General features: G+C 53.0%; 1 protein-coding gene across 11 annotated transcripts in view; it reads left to right on the plus strand.

Moving 5' to 3' along the window:
- Window positions 1-18,408, plus strand: part of EPB41L1 (erythrocyte membrane protein band 4.1 like 1) — a 75,256-nt gene that overhangs the window by 25,166 nt on the left and 31,682 nt on the right. For 10 of the 11 annotated variants that reach the window (XM_090152321.1, XM_090152326.1, XM_090152323.1 and 7 more), the window contains exons 3-10: window positions 11,021-11,225; window positions 11,947-12,111; window positions 14,891-14,995; window positions 15,078-15,120; window positions 16,147-16,222; window positions 16,552-16,770; window positions 16,866-16,953; window positions 18,009-18,161. In XM_090152321.1, coding sequence (XP_090008447.1) covers window positions 11,046-11,225; window positions 11,947-12,111; window positions 14,891-14,995; window positions 15,078-15,120; window positions 16,147-16,222; window positions 16,552-16,770; window positions 16,866-16,953; window positions 18,009-18,161 — 1,029 coding nt within the window. In that variant the 5' untranslated portion in view covers window positions 11,021-11,045. Of the gene's footprint in view, window positions 1-5,498; window positions 6,105-11,020; window positions 11,226-11,946; window positions 12,112-14,890; window positions 14,996-15,077; window positions 15,121-16,146; window positions 16,223-16,551; window positions 16,771-16,865; window positions 16,954-18,008; window positions 18,162-18,408 lie in introns of those variants that run through there. The other variant, XM_090152322.1, reaches the window with a different exon arrangement.

Genomic DNA, 18,408 nt, shown 5'->3' on the forward strand with positions numbered 1-18,408 from the left:
AATGGTTTTGAGCATGGAAATTTCCAGGTCACAGTTTTTCCCACAGCTGCTGTAATTCATCCCTGCCTCACATATATTTTGGAACTCTCTAATACAAGCGAGCACTGCAGTGCCAGTGGTTGTGGGCGTGCTGGGGGCCAGCATTATGGTGGCTTTGGGAAATCAGGCCTGAATTCCTGGCGGTCACTGTGTTTGACTGTGTGGCTATGGCACTGCATTAATGTGGCTTTATTTTCTGTCCTGAATATAAAGCAGAGATGAAAAGCAGCACAGGCAGAGCTAATTGTTCCTGAAAGACAACTGGGGTGGATGAAGGGTATAAAGTGGGAGGGAATTAAGGTAAATCTGTTCCTGAAAACCAGCTATCCCATGTAAGAACGCTTCTTGCCTTGTGCAGAGCTGGGCTCGCCTCTAAAGGCAGAACCCTTGTCCCTTGGGGAAGTGATGGGGAACAGGTGGGAGTGCTGAGTGGGTCCTGTCTCCAGTCCAGACAGCTGCTACTCTGCTCCTACTCCCTGTGCTTGGATGTGCACTGGGGCTCACCCCGTGCTCTGAACTGTCCCTTCTGGGGCTAGGAAAGGAGGGCTGGTAGCCCTTGTGTTGTCACCTCCAAGGCACTTCGTGCTAAGCCTAACAAAGCCCTGGTCTCAGCTGTTGGCTCCACAGTTCTCTCCTCAGCAGGCACCTTGAATCCAGCCAGCAGATCTCCTGGGGAGCTTGGTGTGAGGTCTGGTCTTTGGGGCCTGCTGGATCTTTGGGGATCCCAGGCGCTGGGACACCATCTAAGACAATGAAGGGGTGAACCTGGCACAAGGCACTAGGAGGTTCCCCAGGCCAATGGGAACTGCTCAGTGTGTTGGGGAGGAGAGGCTGCAGGGCTGGAGGCTGCCCTGGAGGGGGATGATCATCCTTGCAGCCTTGGGGCTGGCATAGGTGTCTGTCATCTTGCAGCAGCCACAAAGCACGAGCTCAACACAGGGCAGATTGTGCACTGCAATCAGGTCAGCCAGAAATGCTGTCACTGCTCGGGATTCAGTTTGGGCTGCGTGGTGATCTGGTTGTGCACAGATCCATCACTAATGACCCCAGCACTGGGGCCCTTGTGCTGCATTGTCCTGTGTACCTGGGGGCACAGTGAGCATGTCTGGCACTTGGTGGGTGGCAGAAGGCAGGCTAGAGCCCAGAGCTTGCTGCATGGCACCATGATGGTGTGTGTGAAGGGTGGTGTGGGTTGGGGCACACCCCAGGGCAGTGGTACAGAGGAGCAGGACTGAGGTGCAAGCTCCTCAGTTTTTCTGAGTAGCCCTTAAATTTGCCTATGTGCCCTGAGGCCCTGCAGTGTCCCCTTATGTCCCCTGTGCAGGTCAGAGCAGGTAAGCTGCAGGAAGTATGCGTGCTGCTCTGCTCCCCACCTCGCTTGCAGTCCCAAGCTGCCTTTCCTTTTCTCTCTCTACACTCCTTTCAGCCGTCTGTTCTTTAACACATTCGTCTTTCATCTTTGATAATTGCCTGCAAGGCTTGAACATCTCCAAGACCTCAGAGCCATCCTTGCTTTGGAAGGAGGCCAAATCTCCTGCTGAAAGGTCATTTCTTCTGTGCCTGGGCACATTCAGAGATTGTGAGGCCCCTTTGCTGCAGCAGCCTGGGAAGCTTAGGATGATATTTTCTTGTTCTGTTTAAGCCAACATTTCTTGTTTTTTGCACGTCTACCCCTCATTTGGGCAGTGGGTCTTCCCCAGTGGCCAGCTGCTGCTGCTGCTACTCCTGCCCTTTTTCTCAGGCACTTCAGCATCACTGCTGGCTCTGCTCTGGCCTTCCTGGGAGCCTGCTTGGGACTCACCAAGTGCTAATAGGTGGGGAGACCATGTTTTGCATGCTCATCTCTTGTCATTTAAGCTCATTTGGCTCTGGGATTTCTTAGAGTCCTAACCCTACTTTGATCTGTTCTCAGCAGTGGGGGGTTCACGTTCTCATTCAAAAAGGCTGGATCTGAATGGGTGCTTACAAGCTTGTGTTGGTGTGACATAGCCGGGCTGTGTGCCTGCTCTGCCAGCATGCAGCACTGCTTGGCCCCGCTGCTGATGTCTTAAAGCATTCAGAAAGAACACACTAGGATTCACAAGAAGAGGTGAGATGGCCTAAAAACACCCAAGCAGTTGTAGAAGCTGCACCTGCCATCTCTGTGGCTGCCCAACCAATGGCCTTGCACTTCTCACTATGGCCCACATGCGCTGGGCCTTGCATTCAGGCCCTGTCCCCACCCAGTGCAGTGTTCTCACTCTGTCTGTATTCGCTTGCTTTATCAGTGTCTCGCTTCTGTCCTACATCCTCTCTGCCTCCCCAGCTTGGGATTTCATGCAGATATTTGCAGCTGAAAGATGTAAAGCCTCAGTCCATCTATTTGCTGGCTCAGATATTTGTGCAGTAGGAGGGATGCTGCTGTTCCCACCTCTTGTTGGGACGATGTCTTGTTGCTTGGTGTTGAGTCCAGAGAGGAAAAGCTTTTAGAGCACTGAGCTGCCTTCTCCTCGTCGGCCTGGCCATGAGCACCCTGGGTATCCCATAGTCACCTCCAGGAGCCAGGGAATAAGAGCATTCTCCTGAGAGAGGGTTGGCAGGACCTTTACTGTCTGCAGAGCAAAGGCCTGCAGTCATCCTGGCCTTCCCTGGGCATTCCTAACCAATGAAGGCATTTAGGGGAATCTGGGTGTCTCTCCTGTAAGGTTTGGCATGTCTTAGTGCTAGTTCTGCATGTCCAGCCTGACAAGTGAACATGCTGGGCACTACAGGTCCCTCTCTGCCTGGCACCCCTGGGGCTCAGGTGCCTTCCTGCCCCTGCTGGGGGGCATTACTTCTTGCTAGGGACTGAGGTAATTTTGCTGTTTTTCCCAGGCTGCCCTGGAGAGCTGGCACAGGGACATTTCACACCATTAAGAGTGGATCAGATGATGGAGGCATTACACAGTATTGCCTGGCTTGCACCAAGCCACTCGGTGTCCCAAGGGGTGGGTCTGAGGCAGTGGCACGGTACTGGCACAGCTCTCTTCTGCAGGCAGCACCGCCAATGGCCAGGCAGTTTAGCTGTTGTGTTGGGTGGTGTGCATGACACAATAAATTATGTCCTTCCCATCATGTGTCAAGTCCTATCTGAGCCATGGTTATGGTCTCATGGTCCTTGTCTGCACCATCTCCCCTTTTCCTCCTCCTCCTGTGTTTTGTTTCCTCTCAGTTCTGACCTGACTTGTCCCCCTGCTTTCTTCCCTGTTCCTTCTTGCCTGCAGCCCCACCATGCACCTGGTCCCACAGCTGGTGCTGGGGCTCTGCAGTGATAATAGGCACTGGTGGAGGATTCTGGCTCTGTGCCTTGAGGAACCTGAATCATCTGTGCCCTCCACATTTCCCCTTTGTTTGGGAGCTGTGAAGTGGCTGCTGTCCCATGAGAGTGGGCAGGATTATCTATTGGGATGCTTCTCCCAATGATTCAGGTGGTTTTGCCACCGGATGCTTGGAGATAAGTGGTACCAGATCAGGCTGGGTTGGGAACGATGTTCTGCCAGCTGAGCTGCTTAGCTGTGATGGGAGGCTTCATTCTGCTGGGTTGGCAGGGTTCACATCCTCAAGTGAATATGCTGCTGGGGAAAGACCAGGTCAGCTTTCGGAGCCTGCCCAGGCAGCGCAGTGGGATACCCACAGGGCTGTGGGGCTGATGTGTGCCCACATTTCCAAAGGGATCAGGGAAGATGCTCGCTTATCTGCTGTGTGCCTGTAATTATGGACTTGCTGTTCAGAGAAGTGTGGGGTGAGGCCTTGATCCATGCTCTGTCCTGCCATCTCTTGCTGGCTGAGAAGTTCTGAGTGGTTCCTGCTTCCTTCAGTATGTAACCATGCTCTTGCCACCTGCATGGCATTGAAGTCTCAATGGCTTTTTCAGAATCCTCTGTGCACATCGCATCTGGTGTCCATCCTGCAGCAGGCCCTGTAGCTCTGTTTGAGACCCTCGTGTGTATATGGCACCTATGGTGCTCTTTAACTGCAGACTTCAGCATTTGATTTGGACTAGGTCCACCTGACCTTTTGGTTACTTGCTTTGGGCAGTAAATCCCTGTTGTCTGTGATGTCCTGTACTGATGGCAGGCTGCAGGAGACCCTGCACAATGTATCTCTGATCAACACTGAGCAACTGCTGGGATGTGAAGCCATGCTGTGCTGGTACGCCTGGTGTCTGCGTCCAGCCAACCTGCCAGCACGGCCTGTACAAACCTGGGCAGGGAGCTTTTGGAACCCATTGCAGGGCTGTGCTGTGGTCCTGGTCAGAGAGTGCAGAGGTGATTTCCATCACCAGGAACATTTGTGGCAAAAAATGAGCTCCTTTTTCACTCGTCTTTTTAGGAGAGAGAAAAAATGTTTGTATTGTGTGCTCCACACAATACAGATTGTCCACATGTGTGTTGTGGCATTATGGTTGTTTTGGCACAAATAGAATGGTGCTGATTCAGGGCAGAGGATATGCTGCAGGCAGATAGTGTCGCCTGAACCTCTTCAGCCCATCAAAACCATTTGGCATATTCTTGCTTTCAGAAGGCTTCACTGTCACCTGTATGAGTGATCGCTTGATCTACCAGCATCAGCCTGGCTTACCCTTGGGGCTGCAGCCTGGTCCCTGCCCTACTGTTTCCCCTGGGGACAGGTGCTTGCAAGGAAGGAATGTGTGGTCCTGACAGTAGAGTTATGAGTATCACACAGTGAGCAGTGGGCAGTTTTTGGAGCTCATGCTGATGGGCAGTTGGGCAGTAAGGGCTGAGGAGAGGTTTCTCCCTCTGTCTTTGGTGGGTGTGCAAGAGCAAGAGCATGCACAACTGCTGCATCATTCAGGGGATGCTGGGTCCATGGGCTGTGATTCTGCAGTCGTGTGTCTCCTGCTCCTCCTGACAAACATCTCTGCTTGTTGCAGCAGTCTATGCTGCATGAGAGCAGCCAGTGGCCCAGCACTGAAAGCCACCCATCTCTGAATTCCACAAGGTGGCTGCCTCTGCCTCCTGGTGGGCTGCAGGTTGACCCTGGGGCTGCTCATTCTCTGCAAAACTTAGTGCTTCAGGCAAGGTGGGGTTGAGTGCAGCTCCCACACTGCCTGCCTGCTATGGGCTGCTCAGGCTGAGGTGCTGGGCAGTACCCAGAATGTTCCACAGCAGCTCTTCGAGTGCCCTAGGGTTTCCTACCACTCACTAAAGATAGGATCCATCCCTCTGCTGTGACAACGTTAGTTGTGGATACTCTCAAGCACTTTGTGCTTTCAAGTACCATGAGGTACAGGACACCTCTGTAGTGCAGCGGTCAGTGTTTGCTTCATGCTGATGTTCCTCCCTGGTGAGCAGAGTGGCACAAGGAGCCACGAGTACCATTAGTGGAGCTGTGCTGGATGTCACGCTCTGCTCTTTGGTGTGGACAGGGGTGAGGAAAGAGCTTCTGTTCAGCTCTTGCTGTCAGTACATCTCCAAGCTGACTGCTGAACTAGAGCAAGTGGGGTGCTTGGATTTCAGAGGAAGTGTGGTGTTTTCTGCCCTATGAACTGTTCAGGAGACCTGTGTGATGCAGAGAATTGTTGCACCGATTCAGGATGATACTGTATAGTGGATCTGGATCCTTGCTGAAATCCCCACATTGCAGCTGAGTGGCAAAGCTCCTTCCCTGCTGCTGTGTGTTTAAGAAGGATGCTGGAAGGACTGCAGCTTGTCCTCTGGTACCTGGACCAGGATGAGTCAGATGTTTGCAGGTCAGAGAGGCTGAGCGCTGAACAGGAGGCAGATAGAGCTGGCACAGGCTTCCATGCAGGGTCTGTGCCACAGTGAGAGGCTGTGTTTCAGGCACAGAGCTCCCAGTGAGGTGGGAGCCTGAGCACTGCGGGGGGAGCTGAGGGATGCCAGTGGGCAGGCGGGAAGGCAGCCCAGTTCCCAGCTCTGCTGCGGCTGCAGTACACATCAATCAATGTGCGGGGGTGTTGGAGTTGAGGAAGCGGCTGCTCTGCAGAAAGCACTGCCTTGTGTGTGGCATCAGCCCAGTGGAGAGAAGCTGTGCTGGCAGCATGAGGACGAGGAGCTTGCACCAAGGTAGGAACCACTTAGGATGCTCTGTAGCACTGTGGCTGTTTGGGGGGCCAGCTGGTCTGGGCAGCTGCAGCATCTGGGCTTTCACCAGCAGCACCTGCCTAGCAGAGCAGCAGCCTGGGTATGTTGCAGGTCCTAGAGCCTGGGCAGGGGGAGAGGGACTGTTTTCCAGCTAGGGAACCTTTTGGGACAGTGCAGATCTCTGTTCTTGCCAACCCTGTATGGGGAGCAGTGATATTCACTCTACAGGAGCTGGGAGCACCCCGTGTTTCTGACCTTCTCACCCAAGTGTCAGCAAGGCAGCCACTAGGATTTTTTTGGCCTCACTGCAGGTCCTGCAGCAGCACTGCACATCAGAAGGCTCACTGCTTGCAGGTATGGTGCTCTGGGTTGTCCACCACAGTGCAGCAGGCTAGCCATGTTCAAGTGGGGCTGCTTTGGCTCTGCAAGTCCCCAGCTGTCTGCAGTGCTAGGAGACAAGGCTCCCCCCACCAGTGCTGTTGTGGTCAGCATCTCTAGTTGTTCCTACAGCCGCTGCCTGTCCCACAGCTGCTGTCTGTCCTGCAGCTTGGCAGTAGTTTTTATCTGGCAACCCCATGGAGCCCTTGGCAGCTGCTGTACACAGTGATGAGAGAGAACCACATTTCCATTTGGTTGATGTGCAGCTCTGACCAGCCTAGGTGCACCGATGGGGGTGCGTTCAGGTATTCAGCACAGGGGGCTTTGCAGGGATACTTGTGTGTGATGTTTCAGAAACAGAGAAATCTCCAGTCCCTACTGTTACATGGCAGCATCCTCAGTTGGGAGCAAGGGGAAGAAAGCTGAGCCTAGGAGCAAGGGGGGGTTGCTCAGCCTTAAAAGCAAGTCTGACAGCACTGAATGAATGAGACGTAGAAGGAGAAAGCAGGCTTGGGTGAAACCCTGCTTGTCTGGAGGCAGCAGGGAAGGGAAGGCTTTGGGAGGGGAACACTGCGGAGGCTTGAGCTGTGATGCGCTGTGGAAGTGTGGGGGCAGAGTGTCTGGGAAATCCGTGAATCCACTCACCAGCTTGATGAGGAAAACACCAAGAAAGGAGAATCAGGGAGATGGTGGGAGAGCATAGGCACTGCAGGCCCGCATATGATCCCACTAAGGTTTCTTTGCAGTTTTGCTAATGTGCCTGTCTCAGCAGCTCGACTCAAGAGCTGGAGAGCAAAGGGGTCTGGAGTAACACGTGGGTGGGCAGGGCCTTCAGCCAGCTGGGACAGAGTGGAAGGGGACTCATGGAGCAAACGCAGCCAGGTTGTGTGAGAAGGGCAGGGCAAGGTGCTGAAGTGGGAAAGTGAGCAGCGGGCACATATGGGGCAGCATGTTCCCTGCACTGGAGCATGATCTGCAGTCCTGGCAGAGCTTGGTGCCAGCAGAGCTCAGTGGAAGCTGCTGGCACAGCCACCACTAAGTGCTTTGATCCTCTTTCGAAATGGAAATCACAGGGCAGCTTGTGGTGGGCCAGTATGGCAGCCAGGCTCTGCATGTGGCACAACTTCATCCCAGGTGTCGTGTAATGAATGAGATTGATGGGACGACATGGAGGCTGTTTGCCCTGCAGGTTGGGGTCCTGTCCTGCTCTACATATTGTTTAGAAACAAATTGGGACAGCATTTCCACTGGTCTCAATCAGTGTGGCTGCAATTGTGATCTAAACCTCTCCTGTCAGTCTGTGGTGTGTTGGTGAAGCAGTCCCTTTGGCAGCTTGCTGAGACCTATGGCCTTTCTCCCACCCATTATTTGCCATATGTGTTCTCTACAGAGGCGCTGAGCTTTCTGCAAAGGGGAGGTGGTAGGAGCATGGGTTTTGCATCTGAAAAGTACAGTGAGGTGGCAAGTGCTCTGCACAGCCAGCTTCTTGCTATCTGGAAGCATCTCTGTCTTTAAAACATTGACAATTCCTGCTTAATTCACAGAGATGCTCCAATAATAAACACTCTGGTTTTGAAGCTTTTGAGAGCTGCAGCAAAAACCATGGGGAAAATGACCTGATTGGGCTCCCTGGGGAAAGAAGGGGATGGAATTGCTTGCTAACAATATGCTGGAAGCCAAGGTCATGTTTACCCACATGGAGGGAGATGGGAAAACCAGGCAGGAAGGCAAATGTGGCTGCAGGACAGAGCTGAGGCAGCTGCCTCATCTCAGGTGCTCCTCCAGTCTGTAAACAAGTTATGAAGGTGCCTTGGCATGCTGGACATCCGAACACTGTGGAAATGATTGGTTCACTGGCACTCCTGCTCTTGTTGGAGGCTTCCTCCCCTAGCTGGGCTTCCAGCAGGCACAGGTCGTGTGATGGAGTGCAGACAGTGCAGGGTGGCAGTGTCATGTTGGATTCTGCCATCCTCAGGTACAAGAGGAGCCAGGCCAAGGCTCACCCCCAGAGCTCAGCCAGCCCTGGGCATCCCTCACCCTGCTGGTTCCTGGTACTGTCTGTGTGGATGTGTCACCAGCTCCCCTGTGGGTCCTCACGGCATCCATTGTGGCTGTGCCCATGAGTGAGGCAGTGACAATGTGGCCACCCTGGCCTGTGCTGGCTGTGCCTGGGCTAGACACATCTGCAGGATTCAGCTGGGAGGTGTTGTGCCTCCAAGGCCCCTCCCTCTTTCCCTCTCTTTCACTGGCAGCAGTTCCCACCCTGTGCAGGACAAGCGTGGTGGAGGGGATTCTGCATGAAGCAGCCATCAACCCTAGGGGCTAAGTGGCTTTGTGCCTGCTCCTGCCTTTCCCCAGGACGTGCCCCTTCTGCTGTGCCATGACCCTGGGGTTTGGCAGCAGCCATGAGGCTCTATTCATCTGAGCTGCTGAAATGTGGCATTGTGCGAGCTGGGGAGGTCTCACATCAGGCACTGGTTCAGAGGGCTTGTTAGTTATGGACTGTGGTGCAGGCATGCTTACTGTGATGCTTTTCTAAGTGACAACTCTGTCCCAACCTGCCACAGCCATATAAGCTCCACTAGCATCAAGCTGCAGCTGCTGGAAAAAGCCCACAGCTTCTTTGGGTTTGCAGTTGGGCCCTGACCCTGGGAGAACTATGGAGCTCTGCTCTCCCTCCTGGGTGCTCACACTGCTGTGGTGGGAACAGACTCAGGGATGGACCTGATGGGCCCTCCTGGAAGGGGCCCAGTTTGCTCTTCACACACTGTGAGCCCTTGGTCCCTCCTGCAGCAGGGGCAGCAGGTGCTGGTGGTCTGATGATGCCAAGGGGCTGGGTAGCACCTATGTCCAGCAGAGCTGGAGGGGAATGCATGAGCCCACCCCCAATGGGACCAGTGAAGGGGGTGGAGGGAAGTGAGAAGGAGCAGCCAGGCTGTGGTGGAAGAAGGAAGTGATGGGTTTGGGGGCCATTTCAGACACCTTCCTAGGGACACTGCCCTTGCACTGGTGACTTTGCATGTAGGCTCAGCCACCCTGAACTCCTGTATTGTGCTCTCAACAGCCTCAGCAACTCCTCCTGCTAAGAGCCAAAAGCATGGTCTCCAGAGCTGGTCCTCCAGGCGGATGCCCCATGTGCTCACAGGGGCTGGTGCTACTGCCAGGGCCAAGTGTGGATGGCATGGGGCAGCAGAGCCAGGCTGAGCCCCACAGAGCAGGCACTCAAAAGCCAGCCTGGCTCAGCCTCCTCACCCTCAACAAGAAGCTTTGAGCTGGAGATTTGAGAGTAGCACTAGCTGGAGAGCGGCAGTGCAGCCCTGTCTGCCACCCCTGGACAAACTCCATGCCAGAGCTGAGACTGTTGCCTGGGGCTCAACATGTGGACTTGGGGGGAAGAAAGTTTAGAAACTTTCTGTGAATAATTCAGGGTGATTTAGGGCCCAAGTGATTGCTTTCATGTAGAGATCCCATATTAATTAAAAGAAGTGTTTTGAAGTGATTCATGCAGAGAGCATGTAAATTTAAATCTGAAGTTGAAAAGCAGCCCTTTGTCGCGTTTCCTCCATGGAAAAAATAAACGGGCAGTGACCTTCAGAGCCTTCTTCTGCCCTCAGCCAAGCACTCAGCGTTAGCAGGAGCAGAGCTGGGTTGTGTCTCCCTTGCCACAAGGCCAGCCCGTCCTGCCTGTCCCCTTCCCTGCCCCAGTTCCCAGCTGGGCCTGGCACAGATGCAGCTGTCTGTTTCTGACTATCCTGGGTTGTGGTTCTGACCTGGCTCTTGCTCTCTCATACATGCTGCAGAGCATGTGGCTAGGTGAGATTCACAGGCCTGTCGGTGGGATGCAGTGTCACCAAGCAACTTTGCCATCCCCTGGGCAGCAGCGTCCATTGCCTGGAGCAGGTTTGCTCTCTTTGTTTGCTCTTTCCTGCGTTCACCACAGCTTTTCTGGGAGAAGGAGATACTGTGCTACAAAGTGTCATGTAGGAAGGACAAGGACAATATAAAGGTTTCAAAAATCTGTAACTTAGTACCCCAGTGAAGGACTGGGATAGTAAGCACTGAAACTGCCTTCTGCTGTGTTCCTGGCCCCAGCTTTGTGTTTGCATTGTGTATGGATCAGGAGGTGGAAGCAGAGGTCCCACCCACCATGTGGGCTCTGACCATGCTGGCCATGGGAACACAGCTGGCTGGGAAGTCCAGAGGGAAAAACGGCCATCCCAGATGCAGCATGTGAAGCTGTCCATGTTTGCAATTTCCTGTGTGAATGCAGTGTTTTGACCTCCCAGAAAAAACCTTTAGTTGATTTTATAATATATGTTATGTGTGTGTGTGTGTGTGTGTGTGTATATACACACATATATATATATATATATATATAATATGCATGATATATATATATTTTCTTCTGAATTTAAGAGGGGACCCTGAACTGGGGATACGGCATCCTCCATGCCTGCGTCTCCATGGTGCATGTGGGGCTGGGCAGTGGGTGTGATGAGTTCTGTCTCTCTCTTTTGCAGTGCCAGGGCAGAGTAACCAGCAGCTATGACGACAGAGACGGGCCCTGATTCAGAAGTGAAGAACATGCAGGAGGAGGCCCCACAGCAGCAGCAGCTGGAAGCAGCCACGCACGGCCCCACTGCCACAGCTGCTGGCATTGCCAGCCGGGACGCTGAGGCCAGCGAGAAGCCTGGAGCACAGCCTGATAGCCGGAACACAGAGCCGGTGAGTTCTGCAAGGGGCAGGATCCCAGGTGGACAGGAGGGAAAGGCTGACTCTGGGTGACTGTCAGGGAAGGTAACTTTAGCTTCTAGCTGTTTCCAGCAGCTTTTGGTGTCAGACCAGAACAGGGCACTTGGCACACCCAGCCCACAAACTGCTGCCTGCAGAGAGGAGGGAGCCCTAGCTGTTATATGCCAGACCCTTTATTTATAAGTGCTGTTTTCTGCTGTGCTGTGACTCTGCAGCCTCTTTTCCTTCCCTGGGGGTTGGGCACGCTCCCTGCTGCAGGGCAGGGGCCCAGTAAGCAAGGTGCAGGCTTTGGACAGCCACTTTCTCAAGTGGCAATTTGTGTCCTGAGCACTGCAGACTGGGGATGCACGTGAGAAGCCTATGCAGGTCAGCAGATGAGCTTTGTGCTCGCAACAAGGGCAGAAGGCAGCAGGTGGCCAAGCATCCTAGAAACTGAGCTGCCTGGCTGGGAGCAACAGGTGCACCCCAATGGCCACAACCAGGCAGGGAGCCTCAGCTCCATACTGCTGCCAGTGCTGCCAGCAGCCATAGAGCTGCCTCAGCTCCCCAGGCAGAGAGGTCTCAATTGCTGAACCAGCATCAGACTCAGGCATACTTTTTCCAGAGTCCATCCATGACTATGCCAACAGTGGACTACTGCACTGATAAGGGATGGAAGCAGAGCAGGTTACCGTATGCATCTCTCACCCTCCAGGGCACAGACATGGAGGAGAAGGACTACAGCGAGACAGATGGGCTATCTGACAAAACAACGCCTAGCAAGGCCCAGAAGTCACCCCAGAAAATCAACAAGAAAGTCAAAAGTGCTCTCTGCAGAGTGACCCTGCTCGATGCCTCTGAGTATGAGTGTGAAGTGGAGGTGAGTCCCGTGTTTGGGGAAGGTAGACTGGAACTGAATAGGAGATGTGTCAGCCCAAGGCTGGTCTCAAGCAAGTCCCCAGTGTCATGGTTCTTCCAAGGACAGCTTTGTAGTACCTCTCATACAGACAAAATGATCCACAGGAATAACTTTTCAAGTTGGAATTTCAAAACAAAGAAAAAGTCTGGAAAGACAGACCCTAGAAGGCAATTTCAGCCCAGAGAGCCCAAATTTGTTAGCTAGTTGCTATTGAAAACAGTGTCTAGAAAGCAGAAGCTTAATAGTTGGAGAAAAAGCTGTGCCTTCAAATATGTGCCTGGAAATATGTGCATGACACGTACATATGTCAGTGTATCTGTTGACACCTCAGGAGTGCAGCATGTTTGCTGTCCCACATGCCAAGGCAAAGGATGTGTGTGCGTGTGTTTGTGTGAAGAGGCCAAAGTGTGCAGGCACACATGGCTCCCCCAGACAGGTTTGCGTGTGCACATGGACCCACACACATTTTGGCAGTGCTACAAACTGCACCTCATTCCATCCTCACTGTTTTCATCTTCTCATCCCTCACTGCTCCTCCCCATGGAGCTAGCAGTGCAGGGACTGTCTGGGAGCTGTGCTGAAGCCTGGCAGTGGTGTGTGTGTGTGTGAGTAAACAAAGGTGATCCACATGTGCTGTTGATGCATCTTGTGTGTGTGGGCAGGGCAGAGGGCCAGGCACGTGTCTGCTCACTATTTGTGCACCATCACATGCATGCAGTATGAGCACATGGTTGTCTGGTAGTGGCTGTCACTGCAGGAAGGAACAGATGGACTGGTGCCCACCAGAGGCCGCCTTATGCTGGGATGTGCTACATGGCTGCTTGATCTTCTATCAAGCACAGTGAGGAGACACCCAGCATTAAATCAAGGCTAGCATTTGGACTGGTTCCTGCAGTAGGGAACTGGGGAGGGGGCTCTGAGCCTGCTCAGAGGAGGGGTGTTTGCTAGGAGAGCACATTTCTGTCCCTCACACATGCTGCTGTCTCCTGCCTGCAGGATCGAGGGGACAACGCTTCTCTGACATGTAGCATCTTCCTGGTGAGAGGGACGTTTCTGAGAAACTTTATGTGAAAAATGCAAATGCTGAGACTGTTCAGAAGCAGAAATCCTCAAGCCTTTGCCAGGGAGACCTTTGCACTTGCTGCTGATGAGCGAGTGAAGGCATCTTGTTCCCAGTATGATTACAGCAGCTTGTGAGCTGGCTGCGTACAGCAGACCTGCATCTTATGCAGGTCCTGGTTCTACGAGGTCTCAATTGTGCAGGATTAATGAATGTAGGGAATGTACCTTCCTGCTCTCTGTGGCTGCACTGGAAAAGTGAGTGCCCCAAAGCAGCTACTGGGGGGTGAGGAGCTGGCCTTTGGGCTGCAGCACTGGCAGCAATGGCTTTGGTGTCTCAGCTCTGGCAGCCCTAACTGTCATTTCAGTGGTAAGGACTGCCACAGCAAGCCTTAGTGACTGTGACAAGATGGATCCTTGTGAAAATGTAAGCTCCCTTGAATAGGAACTAAAGCAGAGCACTTGCCATAACTGCAGTAGGCTTGTGGGACAAAGGAGTGAGTTTGGTTAGCCCTGAAACAGCAATGAGGTGGTGTCATCTTTCCCCAGGCCCTATTTGTGTTTTCCAAGCAAAACCTGCATGCAAACAGAAATCTGGGTTGTACAATGGCTGGCTGCTTCATTATCAGAACAATACTTCTCACCAAGCTTAGGAAAAGCAGTGCTTTACAGTCCCAGCTCCCGCTGAGCTTTGTTTTTAGTCTGGTTTTGTTCCCAGTGCTTGATGTTGGCAGTGTGCTGGGGCATGTGGGACTTTATTCATGGTAAGGTTGACTTCTCTGTTGCAGTGCAAAGGATAGGGTTGACTCAGCAAACAGGGAGCTTCTGCTCTCTGGAAAAGTCATTTGGGACATAGGGTAGAGAAGAAGAAATTGTTTAGCACAGAAAGATATGTGCTGAGTTTCTTCTTTCATTTTGTTAGGCCCCATAGAAATAGTTCTGCCATGCCTACACACGGGGATTGTTAATGTTAAATTCTGTAAAAATCAAAAAGAGAGGTCAAACCATTTGATGTGGTAGCCCTTGAGATGCTGTGTACTGAACTCTTGCCTTGGAAGTCTGGGTCAACAGGAAAGGGAGGATAACAGAAAGGGTGTTGGTTAGTGCTCAGTCCTGAAAAAGATTTGGAGGTCAAGAGGAACTCAAGGCTGGGAGTCTGTCTGCAGTGGGATGCTAGAGCAGTGCTAGTTTCTGTGTGAGTGGTGCTCTTGGCTCTAGTGCCAGATTGCTTGGTGGAGGTACTTGAAGGAATGGGTGTCTCAGAGACAGGAGGTCCAAAGCTCTTGGGCCAAAAAGGCTGTGAGTGTGGAAGAAACACATTAGCATCTCCATAAGCAATCCTTATTGCCTCACTGACACTGGTATGAAGCAAAAATATACAGGGAAGTTCAAAGGACTGAGGGCCCTTCCATCACAGCATGTGGCTCAGACTTTTCATGCCTTTCTTTCATCCTGCTGTGCCTTGGGACCTGGCCACCACTTGCAGCTGGGGAGAGTGTTGGGAAGGAGCTTGTTCTTCAGGCAGCATAATTTCCCAAGAGGTGTGGGGGTGTATTTGTGCCAGCCCTGTGATATGGGTCAGAGGTGCCTGGGTTGGCTGAATCCCACCCTGGTTTGGCACCACCCTCCCCTGGTGCCTTTGTCTTCTGGCTCCCTGTGAGCATCTCCATATCTTCTGCAGAAGCATGCCCGAGGCCAGGTTCTCTTTGACATGGTGTGTGAGCACCTCAACCTCCTGGAGAAGGACTACTTTGGCCTCACTTTCTGCGACTCCGACAGCCAGAAGGTGAGCTTGGGGGACCCCTCTGCAGCCACCCCACTGCTGAGCAGGGCAGCCCACCACTTGACATGCTGTCTCCTCATTTCAGAATTGGCTGGACCCCTCCAAGGAGATCAAGAAGCAGATCCGCAGTAAGTAACTAGAGAGGGCCACTCCCCTGCAAGTGCTGGGGCCCACAGCTCTCCCAGGTAGCTCAACCCCAGGTAGTGCTCATGGCTGAGATGAGCCCTTGCTGCTGCTTGTAACTTTTTGCCCTCAGTGGGTTCCAGGCAGTGCAAGGCAGGGCAAGTTCATGGGACAAGGCCAGGATGCAGCTGGGCACCTGATGCTCCAGGGTGTCATGCATGGGAAGCCTGTGCTGGAAGTGGCTGGAAACTGGGCCCCGTGTGAATTGCAGTAGGGAAACTCACTTTCTCTCCATTCCCACATCTGTCCTTCACCCCGTCCCCATTGTGATGCCCCTGACTGCTCTGTCCTCGCTGTGCCCTCTACAGGCACACAGGAGGTTCCTGCAAGGTGTGACACTGACGCAGGGTTGGGGCCAGGATGTATTGCTTATTCATCTGTGTATTAGCCCTATCAGCCTCCCCTTCTGCTTGTGACAGGTGTGAGCATCAAAGGATCTGTGCCACTGGAGATCTGGGAGAGAGTGGCTGAGACCTCATCACTCCCTCTGTGCTATTTCCTCCTATCCTGAGTGGGGAGGATGGGGTTATGGGAGGCATGGGAGTGAGCTTGCTTGGATGGGTACCAGGATACAGGAGGGTCTTTGTGATGCTGCCTTGCCAGACCAAGCACTTGTGAGGCAGAAGGGCCAGTGCCCATGGTGTCACCCCACTGGGATGTGTATGGCTTCTGCTGTGATTTGTGTTTTGGCATGAAGCAATCTGAGATGATGACTCCCAAGGTTGTGATGCTTCTCTCTCCTCAGCTGTTTTGGTTTAGTTGACCAAATCACATTAGTCCTTCTGGCCAGAGCAGCTGGGAGCTACTCTCAGGGGTTCATCTTCCTCGTGGCAGCTTCTGGAGCTTCCTTGTTCCTGCCCTGCATTGGGTTTGGGTGGAGTCCTGGGACACTAGTTAAATGCCTGGATGCTCTGTGCTGTCTGCTGGCAGCCATCATAAGCCCTGCCCTTACTGCTCCCTACCTTTGCTAGGTGGGCCCTGGAACTTTGCCTTCACTGTGAAGTTTTACCCTCCTGACCCTGCTCAGCTCACAGAGGACATCACAAGGTGAGGTTTGCTATTGGGGCCCCCCACACAGTGCGTCCATGATGGACAGAGCTGCTGAGGCAGCTTCCAGAGGAGTGGGCAGGAGTGCATGGAGGGGCAATGCTCAGGCAGGGCAGCAGCTGGGTGGACAGGGTAGATAGATGTCAGGGTCTCACTGCCTCTGTGCATGGCACCTCTAAATTGTGCAGAATGGGCCTGGGAAAGTGTCAGTGGGAGATGGAAGTGCCCACAGGGAGCTAAGCAGTGTGGGTGTCCTTTACATGCACTGTCACAGAATGCTCAAGAGCACACACCTCTGTCCCATCCTTACTCTCTGCTTCCTCTTGCAGATACTACTTGTGCCTGCAGCTGCGTGCAGATATCATCACGGGGCGACTGCCCTGCTCCTTTGTCACGCATGCCCTGCTGGGCTCCTATGCTGTGCAGGCCGAACTGGGTGACTACGATGCTGAGGAGCACGTAGGCAACTATGTCAGTGAGCTCCGCTTTGCTCCCAACCAGACACGGGAGCTGGAGGAGCGCATCATGGAGCTGCACAAGACCTACCGGTGAGCCCCAGCTGGCAATGAGGGAAGGCACAGAGGAGCTGGCCTATGCCCCACTGGGCATCTGGTCATGTGTCCCCTTCTCTGTCTCTCTGCAGGGGCATGACCCCTGGGGAAGCAGAGATTCACTTCCTGGAGAATGCCAAGAAGCTCTCCATGTATGGGGTGGACCTACACCATGCCAAGGTACTGCACTGTGGAGCTGTGGGAGTTGATGGCCAGCAGTGGGCCTCATCCTGCCATAGTGCCAGCACACCACTGGAATTAGGGGCTTGCTGTAGGTGCAGCTCTGTTTCCTACAGTTGGTTCAGTGATGTGTGGGAGAGATTCAATGCCCAAGCTCCTTTGGGGTGCCCCTTGGGCACAAGAGGAGAACAGGACTGAAACTATTAGTTCAATAGGGGTACATGCAAAGTTATGCATATGGGGTGAGAAAAAGACATGCTGGGGACATCCAGCTGGAAAGCAGCTTAGCAGAAAAGGCCCAGGGACTCCTGGTAGACAGCAGGTTGAACATGAGTCAACAATGTGCCCTTGTGGCAATACTTTGCCAAAGCTATCCTAGACTGCATTGGGCAGAGTACTGCCAGCATGCTGAGAGGTGATCTTCCCCCCCTACTCTGCACTGGTGAGGCCATGTCTGGACTGCTGTGTTTAGTTCTGGACTCCCCAGTATGCTAAGGGCATGGAACTACTGGATAAAATGTAACAAAGGACCATGAGGATAATGAAGGATTTGAAGCACCTCCTGTATGAAGAAAGGATGAGGGAGCTCGGACTTTTCAACTTGGGGAAGGCTCAGGGTGTTCTCAGTGAGGTGTATAAATACCTGAAGGGAAGGTTCAAAGAGAATGTAGCTAGAATCTTTTTAGTGGTAAACACTGACAAGATCAGAGGCAATGGCTAGAAATTAAAACACAGAAAGTTCCCTCTGAACATCAGGAAGCACTTCTGCTGTATGGCACAGGTTGCCCAGAGAGTTTGCAGGGTCTCCTCTTTGGGGATTTTCAAAATCTGCCTGGATATAATCCTCCACTACTGTGGGTGGCCTTGCTTGAGCAGAGGTGTTGGACCAGGTCCAAAGGTCCCTTCCACCTTTAACCATCCTGTGATTCTGTGACCTCTGCCAGCTGGTTGCAAGTAGCCAGAGTGCTGAGTAGGAGGAAGCATGGTACCCCTGGATGGACTGACTCTTACTGGGCAGCTGAGCAGTTTCTTCCTTTCCTTCTTGCCTCCTCCAGGACTCAGAGGGTATTGACATCATGCTAGGAGTCTGTGCCAATGGCCTCCTCATCTACAGGGACCGACTGAGGATCAACCGTTTTGCCTGGCCCAAGATCCTTAAAATTTCCTACAAGAGGAGTAATTTCTACATCAAAATCCGCCCTGGTGAGGTGAGTGCCATGGGTACAGCATGACCCAGGGGCACAGCAGGGTGCCTGCTGCGCCAGAGTGGGGCCGTGGTCTTCATCTGGCTTCATCCTTAGCCTCTAAGTTCCAAGGTAATGGCCTTAGTTGGCTGAGAGAGCACAGCTCCTGTGGTGAGGGAGGCTTTGAGCAAGTGTTTTCTCATTTGCACTCTTGCTCTCTCATTGCCTTTCATGTCTTTGGCCACAGCAGTTCAGAGATCTCAGAGCATAT

The sequence above is a fragment of the Phasianus colchicus genome, chromosome 17 (genome assembly GCF_987193195.1).
Source record: "Phasianus colchicus chromosome 17, bPhaCol1.hap1.1, whole genome shotgun sequence".
Classification (NCBI taxonomy): domain Eukaryota; kingdom Metazoa; phylum Chordata; class Aves; order Galliformes; family Phasianidae; genus Phasianus; species Phasianus colchicus.